The sequence below is a fragment of the Pristis pectinata genome, chromosome 11 (assembly GCF_009764475.1).
Source record: "Pristis pectinata isolate sPriPec2 chromosome 11, sPriPec2.1.pri, whole genome shotgun sequence".
NCBI lineage: Eukaryota > Metazoa > Chordata > Chondrichthyes > Rhinopristiformes > Pristidae > Pristis > Pristis pectinata.
Window position 1 is genome coordinate 18,730,208 of NC_067415.1, and position 21,199 is coordinate 18,751,406.

The 21,199-nt window shown below is 39.5% G+C and overlaps 1 protein-coding gene across 2 annotated transcripts in view; it reads right to left on the reverse strand.

Annotated features, from left to right (window-relative positions):
* The window catches only part of LOC127575780 (F-BAR and double SH3 domains protein 2-like), a 171,517-nt gene that overhangs the window by 89,997 nt on the left and 60,321 nt on the right, over window positions 1-21,199 (reverse strand). For both annotated transcript variants that reach the window (XM_052025863.1, XM_052025862.1), the window contains exons 4-5: window positions 16,606-16,685; window positions 10,959-11,103 (exon numbers count right to left, since the gene is read on the reverse strand). In XM_052025863.1, the coding sequence (XP_051881823.1) occupies window positions 10,959-11,103; window positions 16,606-16,685 (225 nt within the window). The remainder of the gene's footprint in view (window positions 1-10,958; window positions 11,104-16,605; window positions 16,686-21,199) is intronic.

Consider the following 21,199-nt stretch of genomic DNA (forward strand, 5'->3'; position numbering starts at 1 on the left):
GCTACACAACTACAGACTATCAGATTAGTACAGATACATGTTTCCCATTTAACATCGGGAAAGACAATCAGCAATCACATTATCTTTGCCTTTAATGTGAGTTATCATGAGATCAAATTCTTGCAAAATTAAACTCCAGTTTAACAGCCTTCTGTTCTTGTTTTTGACTCGGCTCAGAAACACCAATGGGTTATGATCTGTATACACAGTCAATGGTTTCTGAGCGGTGCAAACATATACACTGAAATGTTGCAAGGCTAAAACAAGCGACAGTAATTCTTTCTCTATGGTGGAATAATTCTTTTGATGCTCATTAAATTTCTTTGAAAAGTAAGCTACAGGATGGTCAATATCATCAAGGTCACCCTTCTGCAACAACACAGCTCCTGCAGCTTCATCACTGGCATCTACTGCTAATGAAAATGGCTTTTCAAAGTCAGGTGTTCTGAGCACAGGATGGTAGCATAAAATGGCTTTCAGCTTCTTAAATGCTTCTTGACAAGAATCTGTCCAAACAAACTTTACTCCCTTCTTCTGAAGATTAGTTAGGGGAAGAGCAATATCAGCAAAATTTTTACAAAATTTTCGGTAATATCCAACCATTCCCAAAAATCTTCTAACAGTCCTCGTACCTGTGGGAATAGGGAACTCAGATATTGCTTGAACTTTTGCCTGAACAGGAGCTTGCTTGCCTTGACCTACAACATAACCAAGATACGTCACAGTGGCATGGCCAAATTCACTTTTAGCCAAGTTAACTGTAAGGTTAGCCTTGGAAAGTCTTTCAAACAACCTTTCTAACGCAGAGATGTGATCCTCCCATGTATCATTCCCAGTCACTAAGTCGTCAATGTAGGCATCTGTATGTTTTAACCCATGAATCGCTGAATTAATCATTCTTTGAAATGTTGCCGGAGCATTTTTCATTCCAAATGGCAAAACATTGTATTCATACAATCCAGAAGGGGTTACAAAGGCTGAAATTTCCCTTCCTCTATCTGTTAATGGAACACACCAGTACCCTTTTAATAGGTCAATCTTTGTAAGAAATTTTGCCTTTCCCACTCTGTCTATGCAATCATCCACCCTAGGAATAGGGTAAGCATCTGACTTTGTTACAGCATTCACTTTCCTGTAATCTGTGCAAAATCTAACAGTTCCATCAGGTTTAGGTACAATAACACAGGGCGAACTCCAATTTGAACTAGAATGTCTAATAATATCATTTTCCAACATGTATTTTATTTCCTGATCAACAAGTTTACTTTTTTCCACATTCATTCGATATGGGTGTTGTTTGATTGGTTTTGCATCCCCAACATCAACATCATGGGTAATTATCGATGTTCTGTTTGGAACATCTGGGAACAGATTTTTAAATTTTAAAATTAATTCTCTCATCTGTTGTTTTTGTGAAACTTGTAAATGGTCCAACTTCATTTCAAGGTTCTCCATGATATTTTGGTTTTTCAGTTTCGATGGAACAATATTTGGTCTAAATTGGTCTTCCTCAACATCAACATCAGGCATTCTAGAAACAACCTTTACACCATCCACCAAGGCCACAACTGAATCCCTCTCATAATAAGGTTTTAGCATGTTTACATGACAGAGTTGTGTTTTCTTGCATCTATCTGGTGTTTTGATTATATATGTTAGATCAGTCACTCGAGATTCAATAACATAGGGTCCAGAAAAACGAGCTTGCAAGGGATTATTTTGGCTAGGGAAAAATACCAACACCTTTTGCCCCACTGCGAATGTCCTAGGCCGAGCACGTCTATCAAAATATGTCTTCATTCTTATCTGGCTTGTTTTCAAATTCTCTCTCGCTAGCTGGCAGACTCTCTCCAACCGAGTTTTAAATTTTTGGACATAGTCCAACAGACTCAAGTGAACTTCCTCATTAACCCATTGCTCTCTTAACAACTCCAAAGGTCCTCTCACCCTATGTCCAAACACAAGCTCAAACGGACTAAATCCGATTGACTCCTGGATCGATTCTCTAACGGCAAACAAAAGTAAATGGATACCTTCGTCCCAATCCTTTGTGTTTTCAAAGCAATAAGTCTTCAGCATATTTTTGAGAGTAGAATGAAATCTCTCCAGAGCTCCTTGAGATTCTGGGTGATATGCAGATGATACAATCTGCTTTGCTCCCAGCTCATAGACTATTTGTTGAAAAATTTTTGACATAAAATTACTACCTTGATCAGATTGGATTTCTTTTGGCAAACCAAACAAGGTAAAAAATTTTACAAGAGCCTTTGACACCGTCTTGGCCTTAATATTTCTAAGGGGTATTGCCTCTGGAAATCTAGAAGTGGCACACATGATGGTTAACAAATACTGATTTCCAGTCTTAGACTTTGGTAAGGGGCCAACACAGTCCACAATCACCTTCGAAAAGGGTTCACCAAAAGCAGGAATTGGTTTCAAAGGAGCCACAGGGGGTTTTTGATTTGGTTTACCTACCATCTGACATGTGTGGCAGGTTCGACAAAACATCACCACATCTTTTCTCAAACCAGGCCAATGGAATTGTTTCAAGATCTTCCCTACAGTTTTATTCACACCAAAATGACCACCCAAAGGCATACTATGGGCCAGGTTTAAAATCTCATCCCTATAAACTTTTGGAACAACAACCTGATGAATAACTTCCCATTCCTCATTAACAGGAACATGAGGAGGTCTCCATTTCCTCATTAACACTCCATTTTTGACATAGTATCCAGTTGGCACCTTTTCAATCTCCTCACATGAGAGTGCTTTTTCTTTCAATTCTGTCAACTCAGGGTCCTTTGTCTGTTCCACCATAAAATCCTTCCTTGACAAAGACAAATCTTTAAATTCAGGCTCACTATAAGGATGTTGATCCTCCAGTGAAGACAGAAAAGTCTCAGATAAGGCATCAAAATTTTCTTCCTGTTTAGGACTGTCACAAGGAACCACATCAGACTGCACCGGACTGTCTGTCTTGGCTAATTCTCTAGCTCTAGCTCGAGTCACCGCACATGATGGGTAAACATCTGGATCATCCTCAGACTCATCAATCCTTGGTTTGGTTGTTAACCGTACCACAGGATCACTTTCTCCATTTGCAAGGTCATTTCCCAATAACAAAGAAACTCCTTCCACTGGCAAACTAGGTCTTATCCCTATCTCGACTGGTCCTTCTACGAACTTTGACTTTAAAATCACCCTGTGAAAAGGGACAGACATGGTCTCACCTGTAACGCCTCGTACTAGATTTACTTCACCAGTGTCACTTTCTTCACCAAAATTTAAAACACTGTCCAGCAAGAGAGATTGACTAGCCCCAGTATCTCTAAGAATTTTCACTGGCACCTGGGGTGACTCATCATTCAGTGAAACAAAACCCTCTGATACATACGAACGGAATTCCTTTCTCACCTCCTCCAACTTTTCCACTTTTCCCTCTTGCAAGGACTGATCTTTAACAGCATCTCCTAAACCTTCTTGATTTTTAATTGCCTGAAAGCAAGCATTGGGCCCAGCTTCCTTCTTTTTCTTCAAAAGGGCACAATTAGATATCACGTGGCCAGGTTTCCTACAGTAAAAACAAGTACGCTCAACAGGTTTCTCCAGCCCTGGCTTCTTTTCATCTTTTCCTTTTTGATTACCTCCCAATTTAATCTCTGGTTTACCTGGATTGTCTTTGTAACTCTTTTGAAAGGTTTTAGGTTGTCCCCATTTGGATTTATGGGTTAAAGCATAATCATCTGCCAACCTAGCAGTTTCTTGTAAAGTTTCCACTGCCTTTTCATTTAAATATGTTGTTAATTCAGCTGGAACACATCTTTTAAAGTCTTCCACTAGTATCAATTCTGTCAATTTATCATAATCCCCATCTACATTTTTAGCCAGGCACCATCGTTCAAAACATATTCTCTTTCCATTGGCAAATTCCATATAAGTCTGATCTGCAGATTTCCTCAAGTCTCTGAATTTTTGTCTATAAGCCTCAGGGACCAATTCATAGGCCTTCAATATAGCTTGTTTTACCTTGGTATAATCAGCTGCATCCTCAACAGACAAAGCAGAATAAGCTTTTTGAGCTTTACCTTTAATCACACTCTGTACCATAAGAGCCCATCCTTTCCTTGGCCAGTTTGAACTCACAGCAACCTTTTCAAAATGTTGGAAATACTGATCAACCTGATCTTCTTCAAACGGAGGGACTAATCGAACCTCCCTGCTGGCTGAAAAACCATCATCAGAATCAGATTCCGAACTCCTATGCTTCATTTGTAACTCATGCTGCCTCTGTTTTTCCTTCTCCTCTGCCTCAAACTTTAACCGAATTAGTTCCCGTTCCCGTTCAGCCTCTAACTTCATCCGAGTTATCTCTCGTTCCCGTTCAGCCTCTAACTTCATCTGAGTTATCTTTTGTTCGGCCTCTAATTTCTTTTGTTCTCGTTCAGCTTCTATCTTTAACTGGGTTTGTTCTCGTTCAGCTTCTATCTTTAACTGGGTTTGCTCTCGTTCAGCCTCTATCTTTGCCAGCTGCACCTGTGCCTCAGAAATTGCTATTTCACTGCCAAGAAACTGTTTTAACACTTCCTTCTCAAACACCTTCTTTTCCACATAATGGCCAGCTATCAATCTCTGAATATCTGCCTTTCTCATAGACTGCTTTACTTCTGTAAGGTTTAGCCTTGTAGCAATCTTTATCAAATCATCCTTTTTCACCACCTCCAATCCCTTTTGGGTTGGTGACTCCAAAAATGCCTTAATATCCATTGCTGCTGGTTTCCACACACACAAGCCAATTAAAAAAGAATTTATCAGACCTCCCTCAAAAATCTTTGGATTGAATCCCGAACAAATCTCGTCAATCTGGGGTACAATCCCAGACGACACTCGTTAACCTTGGGAACTATCCCGGACGAGCCCCCAATTTTGTCACGAACCAGCAGCAAAAGAAACACACTGAGCATGATTCAGTGTTAAAAACTATTTTATTAATCACTACTTATGGTAATACGTAAAATAAAAGTAAAAAAAAATGTTAGTATGTTAGAATTCAAGAATGTTAAACCTCGAACGTTAACCCCAAAACTAAACTCTTCGTGTGTGTGTGTGACAAAGTCCAAAACTCCCAGTTCCGGAATGGTTCTTAAAGTTCAGTTCCGCAAGCCATAAGGTGAAATATGAGCAAGGGCTTCTTCAACAACCACCGTTGTCTGAAGATAAGATGTAGATGTAGAAAAACATAGGAGAGAGTACATACGAAATCCAAATGTTCCACGATGGAACCCAAACGACACTTCAGTGTTTACTCGGTAGTGACTTCCTCACCCCGAAAAGCATCCGAACCGTGGTCGTCCACACACAAATACCTGTTTCCTTCTACAGGTCAGCAACAAAGTGAACTCCACCGGATTACTTCCAACTTCCATACATGGATTTCAGTGGCAAACACAGTTATTGTTTCTCATCCATCGATAGAGAAAACAAGCAGGCTGGTGTCTCTCTCCCTTCTCTTTCTCTCTTTCTTCTTCTAACTTCTTCAACAACGTCATTACGTCCTTTATCTTCTATTGACGTAAGCACGCCCCACACACACATACACACACACTCTCTATCTTAAAGGGACTTTCACTGAGTCCGTAACAATGCATACCGAGAGAGCCTATAGCTCCAAAACTGGAAAATCTGTGATTTAACATGCCCACAAAACAAAGGTAAATCCCTCAATACTAAAGTAACCCATGGTAAATGGACAGGCTAGATGACAGAAATGGCTCAATGAAGGTACATTGTTAATATGCAAGTGTATAATATCTGTCTTGAACAACTGGGTGTTTTCCCCCCTCGAGCTTCGAAACTGTAGCCAAAAATTCCAGAGAACGAAATGCAATTATCCACGAGCAAAAGAAAGCATATGAATAGTGGAAGGGGGCTCGAATACACATACAACATAATTTGTTAGGATCATGCAGTATAGAGTCAGAGCAATACAGCACAGATACAGGCCCTTCACCCCAACAAGTCCATGACAACCATGATGCCCACCTAGCTAGTCCCAATTTCCTGTGTTCAGCCCATATCCCTCCAAGCCCACCCCTACAGGTACCTATCCAAAATGATACTATTGTACCTGCCTCAACCACTTCTTCTGGCAGCTCATTCCATTTACTCACCACCCTCTGCATGAAAAACATGCCCATCAGGTCCCTTCTAAGTCTTTCCCTTCTCACCCTAAACCTATGCCCCCTAATTTTGGACACCTCTACCTTGGGTAAAAGACTGTTACCATCCACCTTATCTATGCCTCTCACTATTTTAAACACTTCTGTAAGGTCACCCCTCATTCTCCTACGTTCCAAGAAATAAAGAGCTAGCCTGGCCAACCTCGTCCTAAATCTGAGGCCTTCTAGTCCTGGCAACATCCTCGTAAATCTTCTCTGCACTCTTTCCAGTTTAACTACATCTTTTCTATAATAGGGCGATCAAAACCATACACAGTACTCCAAGTGTGGCCCCACCAACAACTTGTACAACTACAACATAATGTCCCAACTCCCATACTCAATGCTCTGACTGAAGGTCAGTGTGCTAAATGTCTTTTTCCCCACCCTGTCTACCTGTGACAGTCCTTTTAATGAACTATGCACTTTTACTTCTAGGTCCCTCTGTTCCATTACACTCCCTAGTGCCCTACTTCGTAGTAGAAGTCCTACACTGGTTTGACTTTCCAAAATGCATCACCTCACACTTATCTGTATTGAAATCTATTTGCTACTCCTCTGCCCATTTCCCTAACTGATCAAGATTGCTCTGTAATCTACAATAACCTTCTTCACTGTCAACAACACTTCCTATTTCCTGTCATCCACAACGTACTGATCAAGCCATTCGTGTCCAAATCACTTATATAAATAACAAATAACAAGAGTCCCAACACTGACCCTTGCAATACACCGCTAGTCACTGGCCTCCATTCCAAGAGACAACCTTCAACCACCGCCCTTTGCTTCCTACCTCCAAGCCAATTTTGAATCCACCTAACTATCTCTCACTGGATTCCATGGGACCTAACCTTCCAAACCAGCCTACCATGTAGGACCTTGTCAAAGGCCTTGCTAAAGTCCAAATAGACAGCCCTATTGCCCCATTCTCATCTACCATTCTCTCCTCTTCCATAGGGTAGAAGATACAGGAGCCTGAGGGCACGTTCCACCAGACTTAAGGACAGCTTCTACCCCACTGTGATAAGACTATTGAATAGTTCCCTTATACAATGAGATGGACTCTGACCTCACGATCTACCTTGTTGTGACCTTGCACCTTATTGCACTGCACTTTCTCTGTAGCTGTGACACTTAACTCTATACTGTTATTGTTTTTACCTGTACTACATCAATGCACTCTGTACTGACTCAATGTAACTGCACTGTGTAATGAATTGACCTGTACGATTGGTTTGTAAGACAAGCTTTTCACTGTACCTAGGTACAAGTGACAATAATAATAAACCAATACCAACCAATACCTTTTTGGATACCTCTCCAAAAAACTCAGATTCATCAAGCACAACTTTCCATGCACAAAGCCACACTGATTCCTCCTAATCAGACTCTGACTATCCAAACGCTGGTAGATCCTGTCCCTCAGAATTCCCTCTAGTAACTTCCCCACACTGACGTCAGGCTGATGGTTGACAGATATAGTTGATATCCCATCTGACAGAGGTTGAAAAATTTAATTCATTTAACCCAGGACCACCCAAAATTCAGTACTTGCAACATAACACGAGAGAGATAACTTAATGGTGAACTTGAAAGATCTGGTGAGGTGTTGCAATTTTGGATTAGACCAAATAATGAGGGACAGAATATCAGGCAGGTGAACTGATGAGCAAGTACAGGCCAAGCTCTGCAATATTCCATAAAACTACCAGTTGTACAATTGTAAAAGGCCGGAAACCTTGCTATCAACATCAGGGAACCATGCAGTCTCCATCTGCTCTTTTAAAACAGTCCATTGCTATAACTACTATTTGACACCTTGTAATGTGAAGCTGGAAATGAGAGACTCCCTACACTCACCCACCCCAAGGAAATCAATGACACAATATAGAAAATGCCTGGAAGGAACGGGAACAGAGGGCATAGCCACAGGAAAGGAGCACACCACAGACATAGAAAAGAGGAAGCAGCTGGCAATCAGGTCATTTCGCTAAATTTCATAAACCTGCACTCCAAGAAGCAATTTGGGAAGAAAGCACTTAATGAATGTTTTCCATTGAAATGCAACTTCCAGGTGTCGATGTCTGGATTGGATCTCTCAAGAAATTTGGCTATGTAGACTTCAAAAATAAGGAACTAACATGGGCATTAGAGCTCAATGGGAACTAAATTCTGGGTCAGTAGTCAAACTTGACAAAGTATGCAGTAAGGGAAGCAATCCAGGTAACAAAGGAATTACAGAGCATTGTTAAAAATGTTCCATGTAAAGTAAATGGATATCCTAAACAAGTGTTCGAAAACACTGAACAACACAATTTTCATCTCTTTTGATGGTAGGAACTTGAAGCATTACATATATTGAATCTGAGAGGTAGCAGGAATAGTACTGAAACAGAAACAGTGAACCAAAGTTAGAGGTCAGTCCATTGAAGTTTGGGTCCAAACTGACACATGTCAAACCACCAGGTATGTTATTCTGAAGAGGTATTCTGTCACATTTTTGAAAGGGCATTGTGGATCAAAATATCAAGTATGGATAGAAAACAAGAAGATTTGCAATTGTCAGATTTCAGTCCAAAGAGTCTCTGCAGGGATACATTGACATCCAAATTTCAGGAGAACCTTAAGAATAAAGTGATACAGAAATGGATTGTATGAGAGTACAACTATTCTTTATCTTTCTATTGACATAACTCAAAAAAAGGTGAGGAAAAAAGGTGCAAAGTCACAGGACAGAAAGGAGATCTGGAGATATCCATTCACTAAAATTAGTCATCAATAAAGTCAATAGCAGTAATGAGAAGCTGCATTTGAAATTGAAAATAATTCCTCAACATTCACTCCAATGAATTTCCGCATTCTGCACTATGCTATCATGATATTAAGAAACTATTCAATGGTAGCATTTGCAGCAAAAGGAAAAAGCAGTTAATTGATTTTCTATTGTTTCCTTTTCTCATCCTCACTGTTTGATTGACCTTATACCCTTTCTATTTCTTTCATTTCAATTTGTGACTGCTATTTTTGTTTGCATTTGAGTCCTTGACCTGCTTCACTAAACGTTTATGTCTGATGACAGTGTCACAGTTCAGCAACAAGATACAGCATGCATAATACACTGTAAATATCAATTTTGGCAGCCTTTTGAAAAGACTGAGAAATTAACTTATTGAAAGACAAGATTAAGGGGGATTAACAGAGAATGCCAAAAGGATGTTTTGCTAATGGGGCATCTAGAACTAGGCATGTGGTTTCAGAATAAGGGGTCACTCATTTGAAATGCCAGTGAGGAATATTTTCTTTTCTCAGAATCATGAATTTCTGAAATTCTTTTCTCCAGAGAGCTGTGAAGACAGAATAAGTGAATGATATTCAAGGCGGACACCAACAGACATTAAAACCACAGGTGTGTGTCTTTGGACATGGGGAGAGTGGGAAACTGGTTTTAGGGCTGCGCACCCTGCCACAGTCCCATGCCCTGCAACCCTGCTCCACCCTCCCATTTACCAACAGCTCTAGTCCCCAGCTTTTAACAGCAAAACATTTGTGAACAATCATTAGCCAGAAAAACACTAACATTGTCTTCACAAAATCTTCCCTATCCACTGGAAAGATGCAAAAACAATGTCATGTCTTCTCCAGGCCAACATTTGCCCCCTCCCCCCTTTCACTTGGCTACATTGGGCAGGGTACATTAGGGCCTGAGGGCCTGTCTGATAGCAGACTCCCAAAACCTACTCTCTATTCAGAGTTCTCTCATGGGAAGAGATTACCAGGTGGTCAGAGGAAAAGATTTAAGGGTGTGCTCAAAGTATCCTTGAAGAAATCATACATCCCTATTAACTCCTGGAAATCCCTGGCCAATGACTGCTCAAAATGACACATGCACATTCAGGACATCCTGAGACCATGCATCAAAAGCATACAAAAAGCCTTGTGTGAAAGGATGCACCACCTCAAAAACTATCCACCCGCACCACCAGGTCCATCTGTGGTTCCCACATTGATCTCATCCCAACTCAGAACCCACAAAACCAGAGTAGAAATAACTCATCCTCAATCGTAAGGGACTGTAAAAGAAGATGAGGCCAAGATTGGATCAGCAATGATGTCAATGAATAGCAGAGCAGATTCTAAAGGTTGATTGGCCTATTATTCATGTAAAAACTCAAGTAGAAATTGATCCTTTTTAAGAAAATGCACACGAATACGACAGCCAGTTTGAACAGCACGAATGAAAAGAATGTGAGTCAGCAATTACTGCTGGTGGTTCATAGCTTCAGGAGCTGGGTTTGGTGCTGACCTCAGCTGCTACCTGTGTAGAGTTTGCACATTCTTCCGATAACTATGTGGGAGTCCACTGGCTATTCTGGTTTCCTCCCATGTCTGAAGTTTATGCTGGTGGGTTAATTGGCTACTTTTTAGTTTAGAAAGTGGCAAATGAATCAGCGGGGGGGAGGGGGGGGGGTTGATGGGCACGAGAGTGTGATTAAGTTTGCAGGGCCACACAGGAGGGGCCTGAATAGACTGAAGGGAATCCTCTGCTGGAATAACCATGGGATCTGATGGACTGAATGGCTTTATTCTGCACTGTTAACAGTAATTAAGTAAAAAAACTTAAATGAAAAGTTACTCTGGAAAAAAAAATCTGATAGGTATACGTAACCCTGCACAGAACTCTATGGCATTAATTGGTCACGAATAAAAAGACATTGAGCAATTACATCAATTTGCAAATACCTTTTTCAGCTGCTGTTCTTTAATACTTTTTACAATTTTAGCAGGTTCCAAGATGTGATTCCTATAGTTTTCTGATGCTATAATTCGAGACTGGGCCAAATGCAAGGTTCCTTCTAGATAGGACTTCCATACTGCAAGAATGCTCCTGTAATATACAAAACAAAAACAAATATTTAAAATGTTGCTGTGCCTGTATAATGGTTTTCCCCCTTTCACTTTGTGGTGAAAAATTATTTATTATAAACAAAACTTGGAGCTGCCAAATTATATAAAGCATTTTAATTTTGCCCTTTCATTCCTGGATTTGGATCAATTTCATCTGAACAGAAGAATCAAGATCTTTTTCTACATAAACATTTGGATAATATAGTAGAACCATCTTCAAGCCATGCTTTGGCAATTTTAAGAGGCTAAAACAAGTGCCACATTTGCCACAAGTGCTACCAAAACTCTACATTCAATGATACTTCTTGTCAGGGAAGGCTTCATTACATCTAATATGGCATTTATGAAATTAGTTATATTTGGCCACTAAATATAAAAAGTGTATGGAAGGATGACAAGAAAATCAGATGAACCATTCTATAGTACTGCAATACTTCACTTTCATTATTCTTACCTTATTGTAACAATCAAGTAAGAAATCAGCACACTTTTAATTCTCAAAAGTGTCAAAGTCATCAGATCAAAACGTGAATGGCAGAATGAATTCATTGTCTATGTAAATACCTTGCAGTCAAAGTTTTGAGGGTGTAACCAGCAGAATAGATAAAGGGCAGCCAGTGGCTCGGGTATATTTGGATTTGCAGAAGGCCTTTGATAAGGTGCCATACAAGAGAGTTACACCCAAAATTATAACACATGGAATTGGGGTAATAGACTGCTGAAGATTGATAACCACACAGAAAACAGAGCAAACATAAACTAGTTGTTTAAGTTGGGAGGCTGAGACTGATGGGGTGCCACAAGGATAGATGCTAAGGCTTCAGCTGTCCATAGCAATGTCAATGATGATATCAAGTCAATTTCAATGTTGAGGGAGCAAGTATCATATATCCAAGTTTGCTCATGGTATTAAGCTAGGCAGTGGTGTGGGTTGTGAAGAGGATGCAGAAAGACTTCAAGGACATATATATAGGCTAAGTGAACAAGAGCATGGGAGATAGAACAGAATGGGGAAAAACATCATCCAATTTGTCAGAAGGAAACAAAAAAGCAAAGATTTTTTTTAAATGGCAAGAGATTGAAAAAACTGGTGCTCTGAAGGATCTGGGTGCCTATATATACAAATCACAGAATATGCAGATACAGGAAACAATTAGGATGTCTTATTGGAATTATATAGCACCCTAGAGAAACCACACCTGGAATAATATGTATAGGTCTGGTCTCCCTACTCAAGGAAAGATGAACAACCAATAGAGGGAACCAATGAAGGTTTACCAAACTGATAACTGGGATTGGGACAGGGACCATCAAGATAGATTAAGCAAAAGGGGCCTGAACTTGCAAGGCTTGGAGGTAGTGCACTGAAAAATTACTGGGATGACTGTTATTCTTTGAGGGATGACCTATTGGGATGACTGGAATTGAGAAGAATGAGAGGTAATCTCACTGACACAAATTTCTTAAGGGGTCTTGAGGCTAGATACAGGAATGTTGTTTCCTTGGTTGAAGTATCTAGAACTAGTGCGCACAGTCTCAAAACAAGGGGTTGGTCATTCAGAGATGAAACTATATTCCTTCATGGAAAGAATGATGAATTTTTGCCCCACTTTTTTTTTTATGGTACATATGTCCACAACAAATAGAAAGTAGAGTGCTTCTCCTGTCTGCTGGAGTATAGTCACTATAAACACAAGTCATCCAATTAGTTCTAAGTAAAAAGTTAAAGCATCACTTTATACTCTGCACTCAGTTAGTTGATACTCTGGGCTTTCAGGTAGAGTTGAAAATCAATTATTTTTTCTGCGAGTATTAGGATCAAGATAATGACTTTGGTGGTACAATAGTCCATTAGTCACCTTAGCTCAACACTTACAGCCAAGTGGAGCAATCTGAACAGTAGAACAAGGTTTTTAAATAAAAGATATTTTTATTAGTAAATGACAGCAAGTAATGGGGTGATGATTGAACAAAGCCTGATAAAATTTATCAAGTATCCTAACTTTTATCTTGTATAATGAACCACTAAGAGGAGCGTCCGAATAACCTTTTCTTCCATTTCTCCCTGTGGGCTACCTTCAGGTTTCTAACTTGCTACCTCATTGTTGACTTGGTTGAAAGTAGCAAATTTAATAGTTAAAATATGTTAAACAACATGCAGCACACAATGCTGCACCACATTTGTGTTCTTAAAAATGTAATTAAATATTACTCCAATAAAATTATAAAATGCTTATCAAAAAGAAATGGACACCGCAGCATATTACCATTACAATCATGAATAACAAAAACTCACTGCAATAATTCCTTTGATATCTTCACATTTTTATGCACCATTGAGGTAAAGAGTCAATTCAGGACAACAATACAATTCTTTTTGCCAATGGTTTGTATGCTTACACTATATATTTATGGCATTCAATCTATAAACGTGTAATAGTGGAAGGAAACAGTTCCTCGGCCCACCACGTCCATGCCAGCCATCAAGTACTTATCTAAGCTGACCTTATTTTCCAGCAATCGATCAGAGGCCTTCCACACTATGATATTTCAAGTGCTCAACTAAGCACTTCTTAAATGTTGCGAGAATGCCTGCCTCCATTCCTCAGGCAGTGTGTTCCAGATTTCAACCACCTTCTGGGTGAAAAATCTCTTCCACAAATCCCCTCCCCCTTAAACGTATGCCCCGTGGTTATAGACACTTTTCTCACCATCTACCCCATCTATGCCTTCTTGATTTTCTACATCATAATCAGGTCTCCCCTTATTCTTCTCCATTCCAAGGAAAACAAACACAGCCTATGCAGTTTCTCCTCATAGTTGAAATGCTCCAGCCCAGATAACATCCTGGTGAATCTCCACTATACCCCATCTCGTGCAATTACATCCTTTGTAAAGCAGTGATCCAAAACGCACATATTATTCTGTGGCCTAACTTGTATCTTGTATAAATTGTGCCATAACCTCCTTGCCCTTAGAATATATGTCCCAGCTAATGAAGGCAAGTATCCAGTATGCATTCTTGATCAACTTCCCTATATGTGCTATTGCTTTTAGGGGTCCTTGAAATGTATACCAAGGTTCCTCTGCTCCTCAGTGCTTCACAGGGTCCCATCATTCATTGCATTTATGTGAGCAAACAATTTATAATATCTTCAAACAATAGTTGCACATTGTTTTCATACATAAAAAGATATTAAAGGAACATTTTCAAGAATGCAATATCTCACTACCTGCCTCTTCAAAAATGCTTTCAAAGGATGTAATCTCTTTCAGCCACATTATAGTTTGGCAGCCACACCCTTTATTTCAAGTTTAGATTGGGATGAAGCACTTCAATATTCAGACAGAAACACCAGCAAGGAAAATAATTTGCAATCAACTGCTGGAGATGCCACTTTTACCTGCCAGTCTTTAACCTAATGTAGTTTTAACATAACCATCAGTTATCGATTTCACACTGAAAGAGGATACAACTTTAATGAGAAATATGCAATGGAGATTTATTCAAATGTTAACGAGCATAGGAGGCAACAATGATGAAGAAAGGCGAGAGAAGTTGAGGCTTTTGACTTGGCAGTTTTTAAATTGTGAAAGGCTAAGAGTTTAATCTAATGCAAGTTCACGGTCAGAGACAACTCAGCATTCAGGTCAAGTTGAAAATGTATTTTTTCTACAATTAGTATGTCCCTCTGACTGCTGCTGGGTAAAGCTCAGGATATGGGTATTTTTAAGATAACCATTTACTTTTGATAGAATGAAACTGGTGGATCATGCAAGAGAAGCACATTTACACAAATGAGAGAAAATTGAATTTTTAGATGTGCTTATACAGCTATTGACAGCACAATACAGAATTAATCATACACATAATTTTATTGCACCATCAGTGTCAACTTCAAGATTTCCATGGCTGAGTAACTTAACATGGAAATCTGGATTATTACCAATTCAGCACACCTCTGCAGACTGCATGTATGCAATCTACCTTTAATCAAGTTCTTTTATTTAAAAGCAGAGGAAAAGCTTGTGGTATTAGTTGGAGCCATGCTACATGTTTTGAACAACTAGAGAAGAGGGGCAAGAAGATAACCCATGCCAGGAAAGGTATGTGGAATCATGATTTCATAGTGGTCCAATGCATAGGCACCCAACTGCAAAACTGTTTTGTGCACAAGGTCCAAGGTGGGAGAGTAAGAACTTCAGTTGGAGATGAAAACAGGACCTTGATGGTTCGCTGGTGCCATATCAGTGTTGGATTGAGGCCTTGGAAGATTAGTGGTGGAAATCAGGTTGACGGGAGAAGCAGATTTAATCAGGTTGGTGAGGGGAGCAGCTGTAGTCAAATCAAAGTATGATGAGGGAAGAGGAGGGTAGGGTTGTGAAGTGACGGCAAAAGAAAATCTGAAGCAAGGGTTAAGAATAGAACATTATGGGATACTGTCTATAGGTAGCTTCAAGTGGCAGATTCCACTGCCTCAAATGCAGTCAGGCAGCACCCCCCCCCCCCCCCCCAAAATGAGTCACTAAAGCAAACATCATCACATTTGCCGTTAAGGCAGACTTCCGCATCAAATATAAGAATGAATTTTGTGGAAGTGTTGTCCAATCACATGATCAAATGATTATTGAGTAAAATTCTACAGGTCAAAGCACACAAGTGCTGTTGAATGTGATAGAATTTCTGGATCATTTCCAAAGATGTAGGAGGGAAGGGTGACCATTTCAACGAATCAGAAAGATTGTAACATGAGGAACAAGTTTACAACAACTAATAAAGAGAATTAAAGGAAAATTTAGAAAGCTTTCTTCACACATTGGAATACTCTGGCATAAACATGAGAGTAATATCATATCCTATGTGGAAAGTTATCTGTGGACAAGGTGGTTCATTTGGATACAAACAGGCATGCAGCTGATGGGCCACAACTCAATCCCCAATCTAGAATTCCAGGATACTGTGATTTTAGACAACTGAAGCAGGTACTGCCACTTACCCTCCATACACGCCGTTGACCAAAGTTTTTTTTTGTGAAGCAGCAGAACATGGTAGAAGCAAAAACCAATACAGTACATTTCATCTCCAGGTCTCAGAACAGTCACAGGAGGGAGGGATAGGACAGGACATTGTCACAGAGATAATCAAACAGTAAAAAGATAACTGACGAGTCTACACTCATTGAGGGAAAGAGTTACATATCTAGTTCTAAATGAAATTTAACCAATAGTGCATAGTATAGACATTGATTCTTTATTTAAATCAAAAATATTAAGATTGGGTGTGCTAACTCTAAATGCAAACACTCCAGTAATAAACTGTTTTTATAATGGTCTTTAAGATAGAGAATTATCCATACATTTCAGATATTTTTTGACAAAATCTGTGTCTTGTGATAGATACTGAAAATAAAGAATACACACAAAAATAAAAAGCCATGTAATATGCGCCACCTGGACTTCAATTAGCATTCTTTATTTTTACCTGTTATGTTCACTTCTTTCGTCAATCTTTAATCCAATCCAATCCCTCTTGAGGTACTGGGTGGTCAGTTTCTGCAGAGCCTAAGATCATAAAAATAATTCGAATCTGAACAATGTCTATAGATTGTAAAATAATAGCTCTTATATGAAGCATGGTTTTATCAAAAATTATGTTATTAAAATTAGGGACTGTGTTTATCAAGTATCAAACCTTATATGAAATGAAATGCTTCAAACACTGTCAAGCACATTTAAGCTAGTAAACATTTCAACTCTATAGCAGAGTACTACTAATCTGTATTACTTCAAATTCATATTCTCCATCTTCCTATCCTCACTTCATTGCACTCCAAATGAAATAATCTGCAGAATCAACATGTACATAAAATATAATGCACAAATACACGTTTATGAACTAAAATAAATAGAAATGAAACATGCAACAAAATATCCATACACTTAAGGTTTATACTAGTGTGATTAACAAAAAATAATGCAGTTTAAAATTACAAGTTTTAATAGGAGATAATGTAAAAATGTGATAATACAGATAAGACATCATAGAAGAATATAACAATGTATGTGCACACAATAGATCACAACATCTTCAGAATGAAAAGGCCGGGAATAAAATGAGTCATGAAAATAATTAAAAAAAAGAAAACAACATAAACCAAGTAGATGATAAAGCACAATTCAGACAGCTTTTCAGCATAATTTGTTGTGATCCGATTGAAGTGTTTGTACTTACCAGTTTTCATATGCACTTTCTGACCAATTAATAGTGGCCAGATGTCTTGCTTGAATTTGAATCTTTGAGCCCTTTACTATATTTAACATAGCATATGCACACAAAGACCTAAAACTTCAGTCAGTAAAATACTTGCTTGCTAAAAACTGTAAAAAAAAATGCCAGAGGTAGCCAACACTGAAACAGTATATAAACCTCAAGCCAAAGATAGTTTTAAAAAAAAATCAATGCTTAAAAATACAAAGTTAGAGATTCAAAATACAATAATGCACCATGTAATTAGGTAAAAATCATAGAATAGAAATGCCCTACTACATTTACAAAATAACACATGCCCTTTGCTAGATTGGCAAAGCAGCAAGAATGGCCCAGACTTTTCCAGCAGATTCAGAAGTAAATTATTTTGAATTACAAAGCTACTTTGGACATAAAGAGCAAGCACCATAGTAATTTTACCCAATTGTGAGTAAAGAATTGCACCATACAAAAGTTAATACAGGCACCCAAGAACCAGCTACAGTTGATCTGGTCTACAAATACACTTATTCTGTTGCTTATGTTTGGACGATTGAAACAACAGCATTAATGTAATAATACATAGATACATACGTATGGCACAGAACAGGCCCTTCGGCCCACAATGTTGTGCCGACATAGCTAATCCCTTCTACCTACAGAATGCCCATATCCCTCTATTTTCCTGTCATTCATGTGCCCATCCAAGCCCCTCTTAAAAGCCCCCAATGAATTTGCCTCCACTACCCTATCAGGCAACGTGTTTCAGGCATCCACCACTCTCAGTAAAAAACCTACCCCTCATGTCTCTTCTGAACCTACCCCCTCTCACCTTAAGTTGATGCCCTCTGGTATTGGATCGCTGAATAATGGGAAACAGATATTGCTTGTCCACCCTATCCATGCCCCTCAATTTTATGCACTTCCAACAGATCATCCCTCAGCCTCTGCCACTCCAAAGAAAAGAGCCCAAGTTTGTCCAGCCTCTCCTGATCCAGGCAGCATCCTAGTAAACCTCCTCTGCACCCCCTCTCTAAAGCCTCAACATCCTTCCTATAATGAGATGACCAGAATTGCATGCAATACTCTAAATGCAGCCTAACCAGAGTTCTGCAGAGATGCATAATAACTTCTAGACTCCTATACTCAATACCTTGATTAATAAATGCAAGCATTCCATAAGCCTTCTTGACCACCCTATCTACCTGTGTAGCCACTTTCAATGAGTCATGGGCTTGCACCCGAAGGTCTCTCTGCTCTTCAATTCTTTTAAGGGTGTACCCTTAAGAGTGTACTAATAGAATCAATATTTGATCCAGCCTCTTGTCGAGTATCAGCTGCTTTATGTTCCTGGTTTCTTCTAAGGCCCATGACCCATACAAATGCAACTCCTACAGTGTGGCAATGAGAAGTATGCAGTATACCAGCTGTGGTCTAACCAACGTTTTATAAAATTGTACCACAACCTCCCTGCTCTTGCATTCTGTGCCCCAGCTGATACCCTATCTTGCATGTCTGCTTCGCAATCTTATCCACCTGTACTGGTACTTCCAGGGATCTTTAGACTGGTACACTATTCCTCGGTGCTCCCTAGGGCCCCACCATTCATTGTGTATGTTCTAGTCTTTTGGGTCCTCACAAAATGCATCATCTCACACCCATCTTGATTAAATTCCATATCCTATTGTTTAGCCCATCTTACTAACTCATTAATACCATCCTGTAGCCAAAAACAATCCTGCTCACTATCAATAAAGCCATCAATTTTGTGTCAGCCACAAACTTACTAATAATACCTACTACATTCACATCCAAATTATTAATGCATATAAACAAACAGCAAGGATCCTAACACCAATCCCTGTGGTACACTACTGGCCACAAGTCAAAAAAACAACCCTCCACCATCACCCTTTGCCTCTCACTACCAAGCCAAATTTTGAATTCAATTTGCCAACTTTCTCTGGATGGGGAGATCTTCTCGAAGGCCTTACTGATGATATCACCCACACTGTCCTCATCAATTCACATTGTTACCACTTCAAAAAATTCAGTCAAATTGATTATTCCAGATTTCCCCTCAAAGCCATAATGATCATCCTTGATTAATCTCCACCTGCCCAATTGTAGACGAATCCTATCCCTCGGAATATTTTCAAATATCTTCCATATCACCAGATAAGAGGAAAATATGCTGGAAATACTCAGAGCAGGCAGCATCCGTGGAAACAAACAGTTAACATTTAAGATCCGAGAACCTTCATGGAGATGAAGGGGTGTCAGTCCTGAAACATTAACCGTTTCTCTTTCCACAGATGCTGCCTGACTTGCTCAGTATTTCTGTTTTTTTTTACCGATTTTAATTTCAGATTTCCAGCATCTATAGTTTTTTGATTTTCATTTCTCTACCACTGATGTAAGAATGAAAGGCTTGTAATATTGCTATTGCACTTCTTGAATAAAAGGTACCACATTTGCTGTCCAGTCATCCTTGCACCTTACCTGTGACAAGCAAAGATTTAAAAATGTCAGGGCCCCATTCTCCTCCTTTGCCTCCCAGTACTCCCAGGGATACAGCTCATCATGCCCTGGCCATCTATCCACCTTTACGCCCACTAAGGCACCTAACATCTTTTTTGTGGTAACTGTTCCAATGACATGCAATGCAAGCATGAGGAACAATGCCTCACCTTCCATCTGGGCATGATGCAGCCTTTGGGACTCTATATAGAATTCAAGAATTTCAGATAACTTTCTTTTCCTATCAGAAACAGGTGGTTCTACTGTATAGTTATTCATCTGCTATATCAACTCAGCTCTTCTCTTTTCAAAGCCAGTACATGGCATCCAACATTCTTTTGGTTTCAGTTCTTTGCAGATCAACCACATGGCTTTACAAACAGCGCATTGCAAAAGCAATCCAGGCCTCACCCTTCCTCATCATACTATCCATCCCTCCTCACCCTCTCTGCAACTTAAAACTAATCTGTTTTCTACTTTTCCAATTCTGAAGAGGGATCTCTGTATGTGAACTCTTTGTATTTCCACAGATGCTGCCTGACCTGCTGAGTTTCCAGCATTTTCTGTTTCTATTTTAGATTTCCAGCATCTGCTGTTTTCTGATTTTCCAAATAGGAGAGGACCTTCATGAATATTAAGCCAATGATGTGTAACAAAATGCAAAGCCACTGCAGGAAATTCTCCAGCTATACCTAGTAAAGCAAGGGTTGAAATAAATAAGGCAGTCCCGAGCAGTGCGGGGGGGGGGGGGGGGGGCGGTTTGGGGGGTGGAGGGGAGGCATTGGAGGAGAAAGGTGTGATAATAGGATTAAAAGCTACAGGCAGGTCAAGGATGATAAGGTAAAGTTCATAAAGTTCACAGTAACACAGGCAGAGACAAAAATGATAGGTGAAAGTCAAATGTGAATGTACAGAAAGAGTAGACACATCTGGGCACCTTATTCAAAGGAGAATGTTCATGAATTGGAAGCAGTTCAGAGAAAGTTTACCAGACCATTACTGGAATGGGTGATTGATTTTTTTTGCACCAGTATGCAGATGGTCCTACTACAGAAAATGCCTAATCTTAGGAAATATAGTCGGCCAAATGACTGGAGTTTCAGTGGGAGAGCATTTGAGATAGTGATCATAACTCTAATTTTCAAGGTAGTTATGAAAATTGATATGAATGGACCTGAAATTAGGGGCAAGCTGATTTCAATTTTGCAAGACAGGACCTGACAAAAGTAGACTGGGAGCATTTACTGCAGGCAAGTCTACATCTGACAAGGGGGAGTCATTCAAAGCTGAAATAGTGAAAGTTCAGGGC